Raw genomic sequence first — 9288 nt, 5'->3', positions numbered from 1 at the left:
AGTTAAAAGGTTCTTTTGATGTGTAGCTGACTTTTTTTTTTTTTTTTTTGGTTTGTTTCGTGTTTTAAGACAGGGTTTCTCTATGTGTAGCCTTGGCTGTCTTGGAATTCACTTTGTAGACCGGGCTGGTGTCGAACTCAGAGCCTCCAGAGTGCGGCACACCATACTTTGCTAACCTTGATTTCTCAATCACCCTGTCTTCATTCAAGTGCTGGGATCCAGGCTTGTGCTACCATAGTCAGCCTGTCTTATTATCATCATCATCATTATTGGATTTTTTGGAAACAAGGTTTCTTTGTGTAGGCTTGGCTGTCCTGAAACAGTGGCATATGCATGTAATACTAGTCTTCAGGTAACATTATGTAAAATCACTGGCTAAGTACTTTCCAAAAGCAAGCCTGTGAAGGGCTGGGGAGATGGTTCAGTGGTTAAGAGCACTGAGTACTGTTCGGAGGACCTGAGGTGGATTTCTAACACCCACCTGGCAGGCAGCTCACAGACACCTTTAAATCTGGTTCCAAGAGATCCTTGCCCTGTTTGGCCTTCACAGGTATCAGGCATGAACATGGTACACAGACTTACATGCACGCAAAACACTAATACACATAAAATAATAAAATGAAGTTTAAAGGGAAACCTTTGAAGAGATAAAATTGAAGCAGTAGAGTGAGGAGTATAGCTCACTTAGTGGTAGAGTACTTACCTACCATGCATGAGCCATAGGTTTAATTCCCAGCATTACAGAAGAAAAGTCTTAATTTTCATTTGTATTTATTTAATTTGAGTTAGAATCTCACTATATAGCTAAGCTTGGCCAGAAACTCATGAACCTCCTACCTTTATCTCCTGTGTGCTGATGTGTAGATACATACACCATGTTCTTATTTTATTTTTAATTTTATAAGTGACCGGAGGCCAGAGGAGGGCATTGGATGCCCTAGAGCAGTGCTGCTCAACCTTCCTAATGCTGCAACCCTTAAATACAGTTTTTCATGTGGTAACCCCCTCAACCATAAAATTATTTCCATTGCTACTTTGTAATTTTGCATCTTTTATGAATTATAATATAAATATTTGATATGTAGCCCCTGTGAAAGGGTCATTCAATCCCAAAAGGGTTGTGACCCACAAGTTAAGAACCACTGGCCTACAGAGATCTGGGGTTATAGGAAATTGTGAACTGCCTGACTTGGGTGCTGGGAACTGAACTCAGGTCTCTGTAAGAGCAGTGTATACTCTTAATCGCTGAGCCATCTTTCCAGCATCATCAAAAAATGCCCAGCTAGCTAACTAGATTTCTTTACTTTTTCAGCCCAAATTTTAAGACTTATTTATGTAATGCACTGTGCTTTGGGGATGCCATCTTTATTATAATTTTAACTCCAAACCTAGTTTCTTCTGTCTTTAGGTGCAGCTGGTGATAATAGACGGAATTGCTTTTCCCTTCCGTCATGACCTTGAAGATCTTTCCCTTCGTACTCGATTACTAAATGGCCTCGCCCAACAAATGATCAGCCTTGCAAATAATCACAGATTAGCTGTGAGTATTATTGGCCAGGAGAATTTTACAGTTAGGACTGAAAGACTAATGTCTAAATTGATACAAATTTTGCCTAACTAAATCATGTGACTGTGGTTTGGGGGGATTTCTGGTGGTTGTTGTTCTTGTGGTTGTTGTTTGTTAGAGATAAAGCCTCGATAAATAACTGGAACCTTGATACTGTAGTTCTGCTTCTTCAACTCTGTCCTCCTACCTCAGCCTTCTTAGTGCTGAGATTTCAGATGTGTTACCATACATGGCTTCTAATGTAGATACTTTATAGAAAAGCCAGGTTTTGGTTTTGTTTTCTATAATAGGGATTAGACCCAGAGCCTCATGCATGAATTATAGTAGGCCAGTGTCTACTCCTGGGCTGCTGTATCAGTCCTAGAGCTAATTCTAGATTTGAGATATGAAGGGAGCAGTAAATTATGAGTTTAGGAGTACAGAGATACCTGTTGGCCATTTGTTTCCATTCTACAGCCATATCCTTCCACTGACAAAAAATATACTCGTCAAAAGAGAGGTAAAATGCTTTTAAGTTGTCTTTTTTTTTTTTTTAACCTTGTTAAGGAAGCCCTTAGTACATGCCTATAATACACCAAACACAAATAAAAAGAACTTCCTCTGGGCTGCAGAGCTGGCTCAGTGGGTAAGAGCCCTGACTGCTCTTCCAGAGGTCCTGAGTTCAATTCCCAGCAACCACATGGTGGCTCACAACCATCTGTAATGGGATCTGATGCCCTCTTCTGGTGTTGTCTGAAGACAGCTGCAGTGTAGTTACATATAAATAATAAATAAATCTTTCCTGCTTTTTAAAGAACTTCCTCTATAAAATTAAAAATATTTTCTTTTCCAGATCTTATTCTTTTTTTTTTCTTCCCACTCCAGCCCCACTCGCTCCTGCCCCCAGATCTTATTCTTATGTTACATTTTACTTATTCTGTGTGCATGTACATGTGTTGTTATATGTATCATAGCACAGGGTTAGCAAACAACTTGTAGAAGTCAGTTCTTTCCACTCTGGGGTCTCAGGGATCAAACTTAGGTTGTCAGTGTCCATGGCAGTGCCTTTCACTAAGCCATCTCACTACCCTTTTTGCCAAAGCATAGTGCATTATTTCTTACTGTTAATTGTAATTCAGCATTGTTAATGATGGCATCCTGAAGATCTCCCAGTAGAGGGCACCCAAGACAGACAGGCTGCATAGAGTCAGTGGTTTGTCGTTGATACTGCTTTCCTTTGTTGTTTTGTTGCTCCTGCTGCTCCAGCTCAGACACACTAAGCAAACATTCTGCCATTGAGCTACATCCCCTGCCCTATTTTAATTTAGTTAACTCGCTTGTTGTTTCTCTCTCCATTAAATACATATACATTTTGGCTTGTGTGTGTGTCCATGTGTGTATGTAGGCACATGTACAAGAATGTGTGCTTGTGGAGGCCAGAGGTCAGCATTGAAGGACCTCAGTCCTTCTCCACCTTATTTTTAATTTTTTAAAGTTTTGTTTAGCCGGGCGTGGTGGCGCACGCCTTTGATCCCAGCACTCGGGAGGCAGAGGCAGGCAGATTTCTGAGGTCGAGGCCAGCCTGGTCTACAGAGTGAGTTCCAGGACAGCCAGGGCTAGACAGAGAAACCCTGTCTCGAAAAACCAAAAAAAAAAAAAAAAAAAAAAAGTTTTGTTTATTTCTTTTGTGTGCCTTTGTGCATGTATGTGTGCACACATGCCATTGCTGTGCATGTGGAGATCAGAAGATAACTTGTGGTAGTTGGGTTTCTCCTTCCATGTGTGTCCCAGGGATTATATTCAAATGGCGGGTGCCTTTATCTATGGAGCCATGTCACTGTCTCAGCCACCTTAGTTTTTGAGACAAGGTCTGTTTGTCTAGGTTGCCTGTCTCTGCCTCTCTCAGCCAAGGCAATTCATAAATGTGACATGTAAATATAATATAAAACAGAAAGCATTTAACTGGGCTTAAAGGTGTGTGCCACTATATAGTACTGGTTTGCTTTTCCTCCCTAAGTGCTAGGGTAAAAGGCATATAAAGTGAAATTTAAATTTTGAATTTTGGAAAAGAAGTTTCAAAGGAGGGGTACCGGAGAGATAGCGCAATGGATAGTGTTTGCTTTGTTAGCATAAAGACCTGAGTTCGGAGCCCCCATATCTCCATATGAGCATGGCAGTGCACTCCTGTACCTCCAGTACTGCTGACAGTCAGGTTAGGGAAAGATTCCTACAGAGGCATCCATGGGTTTTGCCTGCCAGCCAGAACAGAAATTCTACATCCACTGAGCTACTCAGTCTTAAAACATGAGGTAGATGCTTGGAGGAGTTGTCATGTACCTAATCCCAGCACTCAGGAGGCAGAGGCAGGTAGATCTCTGAGTGTGAGGGCAGCCTGGGCTACAAAGCTAGTTCCAGGATAGTCTGGACTACATAAGGAAAGCCAGTCTTGAACCACACCACACCCCAACGCCCCCCAACCCTCAAAACCCCATATCAACCAAGAATTTTTGTTTGGTTGGTTTTGGTTTTTTGGGGGCTTTTTGTTTGTTTGGTTTTTAAGACAGGGTTTCTCTGTGTAGTCCTGGCTGTCCTGGAACTCACTCTGTAGACCAGACTGGCCTTGAACTCAGAAATCCGCCTGCCTCTGCCTCCCAAGTGCTGGGATTAAAGGCGTGCGCCACCACTGCCCGGCCAACCAAGAATTCGTTGTTCCTTCAGATTTTTTTGGTCAATTATTTCATGTATTCTGGTACCACATTTTTGCAGATAAGTACAAATTTTTATTTTTAAATTTTCTTTTTTTTTTTTTTTTTAAAGTATATGAGTACACGGTAGCTGTCTTCAGACACACCAGAAGAGGGTATCAGATCTCATTACAGATGGTTGTGAGCCACCATGTGGTTTTTGGATTTGAACTCAGGACCTCTGGAAGAGCAAGCAGCCAGTGCTCTGAACCGCTGAGCCATCGTTCCCAGCCCTCTTTTTAAATTTTCAAACAAGAGCATATTCCCCTCTTCTCTTCCCTTTTTAAAAAAGATCTATCTATCTATCTATCTATCTATCTATCTATCTATGTATATGAGTACACCGTAGCTGTCTTCAGACACACCAGAAGACGGCATCGGATCCCATTACAGATGATTTTGTACTACTGTGTGGTTGCTGGGAATTGAACTCAGGACCTCTGAGAGAACAGTCAGTGCTCTAAACCTCTGAGCCATCTCTCCAGCACCTTCTTTTCCCTTTTCATCAGAAAAACATAATTTTTAGAGAGTTACTTAATTTTGTGTGTATGTTTTGCCTGTGTACATGTCTGTGTACACACGTGGGCCTAGTGCCAGAAGAGGTCATAAGAGAATAAGGTCTTCTTGACGGAAAGTGTAGATGGCTGTGAGACACCATGTGAGCTCTGGAAACTGACTCTGGGTCCTACAACCACCGAGACATCTCTCCAGCCTCTAATATATTTTCTTTTAACTTATTATATTCAGGATATTAAACTCATAGGACTGTTTATATATACCTTATGCCCTAACTTTCTTACATTTTGTTTTTATAGGTTATTTTAACTAATCAGATGACAACAAAGATTGATAAAAATCAAGCTTTGCTTGTTCCTGCATTAGGTGGGTAAATGAGCGAGATAATGCTTATTCTTTTCCCTCTTTTTGGTTTTTTAAGATGGCTTCTCTGTGTAGTCCTTGAACTCAGATCTGCCTGCCTCTGCCTCCCAAGTGTTAAAATCCCTAGGAGTCAAGCCTGGCATTAAGTCTGTAGACCACCATGCCTGGCTCTTAGAGAAAAGAGGTTTAACATTTTTTCCTACATTTTCATTTTCATTTGATGTTTGATAGATACTATAAGCTGTTGAAAATAAAGACTGTCTTATTCACTGACCACATTTGTTTGTTTGTTTGTTTGTTTGTTTGTTTGTTTTTCGAGACAGGGTTTCTCTGAATAGCCCTGGCTGTCCTGGAGCTCACTTTGTAGACCAGGCTGGCCTCAAACTCAGAAATCCCTCTGCCTCTGCCTCCCCAGTGCTGGGACTAAAGACGTGCGCCACCACGCCCGGCTCTTTTTTTTTTTTGCACATTTTTAAAATACTATCTGACACCTCTGTGTCAGTAATTTGAGAAGTAAATATTCAAAATAGAATTCTAAACACTAAAACCCATCTTAGACAGAAAGGAGAATAAGCGTATTTAAAGACAAATCACACTATGCAAACAGATATGACTGTATTTCTAGCATTGTGATGTTATTAGAACACAATGCTTCAAGATCTGTCTCCACTGGAATCCAGTAATATTCTGTGTGGCAAAGATGGTGATGCAGACTTAGCCCTAGCTACTGTGGAAACTGAATGCTGGGCTGGGTAATGAACTCTGCATGCAGCACGTCTTTAATCCCAGCACTCCAGAAACAGAAGCATGCAGAGTTCTCTTAATTCAAGGCTGGCCCGGGCTACATATTGAATTCCAGGCCTGCCAGGACTAACGTGAGACCCTGTTTCTGGGTGTGAGAAAACTCTTATTACTCTTAGGATCTTACTGGTGTACAACAGGTTTTGAAACAAAGAATATTTCTATTTTCAGTTTGGTAAAGTAAGATTGTAGTTGACCAGACAGTCTAAGCAACTTAGAAAATTCTAAAGGTTCCTTATAGTAAATTTTTTTTTCTTTTAGGGGAAAGCTGGGGGCATGCTGCTACAATAAGACTCATTTTTCACTGGGAACAAAAGCAAAGGTCAGTATAGAAATAAGTTCATAATTTCAGAATATCAATCTAATTATCCTGAACACTTAGTGGTTTGTTAACATAGGTCCCCAGCTTGAGGTTTGCAGTGACCCATAAACCACTTCTGTTGTTGCCTTGCTTGACATCGGTTAGAGCAAACATAGAAACACGTTGTTAATACTGCACATTCAGCCACATGGGGAATTCTTTGTGTATTTAAATGCTGGTGTGAATGTACCTGGAACATGTGGGTGGCTAAGGGGTTGCTACCTTCTGATAGTCTTTGAAATCACATCTTAGCCATGAAGGAGGAGGAGGTACCCTGTGTTCCCAGAGGAGACTGAAAGAAGAATAAATCAGGACAAAAGGAAAAGTTTGAGGCTAGTGTTAGGACTAATATATGTGGAAAATAGAGTTTTTCTTAGTTGCTTAATATAGTTCTTGCATGAAATTGTGTCTGCCATTTTCCCCTTTTATTACCCATGTATTTACCTGCCTTTCACAAGTATTGTTCTTTAAAATAAAATCATGGCAGCATGGAGCCTTTGTGTTTGTTTCTAAGGCTGCTGAGCAAGTGAGTGAACCACCTTCCCTTTTCTTTAAAATAGGCCATTGAAAGCTATGAAGTCTTTTATCCTGAACTTCAAAAGATGTCAGATTCATGCCAGCCTTTCTTCTTTGTGATTAATGGACATAACCTAGAGAACTTGATATGGAAGTGCTCTAATAAAGGGGGAAACTGAGGCAGTATGTAGGGCAATATTGAGCTCGGTCAGTGATACTGCTTTGGGGTTTTTGTTTGTTTCTTTAAACTGCATTACGTGCCACCTTCTAATAACCTTTCAAATCCATACTGTAGCTAGCTAGGTATTTTGGCACGTCTATAATTCCAGCACTTATTAGACTGAGGCAGAATAGCCTGAGTTTGAGGCTAACCTGGGCTGCAAGTTCCAGGCCAGCCTAGGAAAGAGTAAAACTGCATAAAAAGAAAAGAAAGCCAAATCGTGAAACTTTCATGTACAAAAATTTTGGGGGGCAGGAGGGTTTGATATATGGTCTCTCTGTGTAGTCCTGGCTGGCTTGGAACTCACAGAAATCTTCCTCCCTTTGTCTCCTGAGTGCTGAGATTAAAGGTATGCACTACCACTTCTAGCTGTATTTAATTTTTAAAATGAATTTATTTTATGTGAGTATTTTGCCTGATTTTTTGTGTGTAAGTCTGTGCAACACGTGCATGCCTGGTGCCCACAGAGGTTGAAGAGGGCATCGGATCCCCTTGGGTTGGAATTCCAGATGGCGGTGAGCTGCCATGTGAGTGCTGGCAACTGAACCCAAATCTTCTTCAAGAACAGCTGCTCAGCTGCCTTTCAAGTCTCTACAGTTACTGGGCCTTTAGAAACAGCATCTGTAAAGGAGATGCAAACTGCATGCATCAGTTTTAAAAGATTATGCACAAGTGTAGTGACCATGATTCAAGTCATTGAAACCTAACTTGGCCGGACATGATTTTTCCCCCTTTTTTTCCTATAATTGTTTTTCTAGAACATAGTCATAGTATTACATACAAATGTGAATGTATAGCTTTTATTCTTTTTTCCCCAGTAAAGAACTTTTCCTCTAAATTGTTTCTTTCAAGTCTATGGATATGTGACAGTACTGTGCATACTTTATGAGAGTCAGAATGAATTGATCTTATTTAGTAACTTAAGAATTGAGATAATTTTGTTCTTTATTATTTGAAACCAAATATCTTTGTCTTTAAAGTTTGGTGCAATCTTTGCATGTGAGGATTATGGGGTTTGGTTTGGTTTGGGTCTTGGGTGCTAGGAATTGACCCAAGGACTTTTTGGCATGCTAAGTCCTTGCTTTCTCACTGACGTATAGGCCCATCAATATGGTTGCATGAAATCTTCAATGCTTTATAGTTATCTTTCTGTTTGTTTCTGATACAGGTTGTCAAGTAGCCGAGCCTGGCCTGAAACTTACTAGAAAGTATAAGATGACCTTGATTCTTGAAGCTTTTGCCTGCACCTTGTAAGCTCAGGTGGCAGGAGAGTGCTGCTACACCCTAGCTGAGGCCAGGCCAGGCCAGCACTCTGCCTCTGAGCTCTGTACTCTCACATGCTTCTTAGAAAGGTTTTCTTAAAAATATGAAGAAGTCATAAATTTATAATTATAGAAATGAACACTTTTATTTTGAACAGAAAAACAGAAAACCTTAAATAACAAAAAAATACTGTGAATTGAACTTAGACATTATCGTGCCCTAACCTCCATTTTCACTAGTAAAATCTGGTTTTATGTTTTGAATTTTTTTTTTTTTTTTTTTTTTTTGCTTTTTTTCGAGACAGGGTTTCTCTGTGTAGCCCTGGCTGTCCTGTAACTCACTCTGTAGACTAGGCTGGCCTCGAACTCAGAAATCCGCCTGCCTCTGCCTCCCCAGTGCTGGGATTAAAGGCATGCGCCACCACTTCCTGGCTTATGTTTTGCTTTTAAGAGAGAATCTTACTATGTATCTCTGACTAGCTTGCAATGTACTCTGTAGACCAGGCCGCCTGTACCTCCCCAGCCTGGCATTAAAGGTGTGCAGGACCACATATGTGCAGTAACCTCTGACAACTGACAGAATGACATTCCAACAATTCTTAAATGATTTTGTCTGTGTCCTTATATTATGTGGGTTCTCCAATTTGCATATTCATGATAATATGAGGCCAAGATTGTTCTTTGCCAAGAAGATGTGGTGGTAGAGTGGAGTAATCCATCACACCCCCACACAGCATTTCCTGTGTGTGCTCAGCTTTAGAGCACACATTGTACTTCTGTCTTGTTTCTTCCTGACCCAAACTATGCAGTTCAGCCGTATGTTAAGCTTCATCTCAGCTGGGGCTAGGAGCCAAGTGAATCTTTTTGGTTTGGTTTAAAAAGATCTCTTGAAGAAAAGATCTTTTGAGATGCAGACATGACATACAAAATTTTTTACCTAGAAATTTGAAGAGGATTTT

General features: G+C 40.6%; 1 protein-coding gene across 1 annotated transcript in view; it reads left to right on the top strand.

Annotated features, from left to right (window-relative positions):
- Positions 1-9288, top strand: part of Rad51c (RAD51 paralog C) — a 23492-nt gene that overhangs the window by 7107 nt on the left and 7097 nt on the right. Inside the window, exons 5-7 of the mRNA XM_021177246.2 lie at positions 1409-1540; positions 5106-5172; positions 6232-6292. Of these exons, the coding sequence (XP_021032905.1) occupies positions 1409-1540; positions 5106-5172; positions 6232-6292 (260 nt within the window). The remainder of the gene's footprint in view (positions 1-1408; positions 1541-5105; positions 5173-6231; positions 6293-9288) is intronic.

This window comes from Mus caroli, chromosome 11 (assembly GCF_900094665.2).
Source record: "Mus caroli chromosome 11, CAROLI_EIJ_v1.1, whole genome shotgun sequence".
NCBI lineage: Eukaryota > Metazoa > Chordata > Mammalia > Rodentia > Muridae > Mus > Mus caroli.
This window is presented reverse-complemented; position numbering and strand designations above follow the sequence as displayed.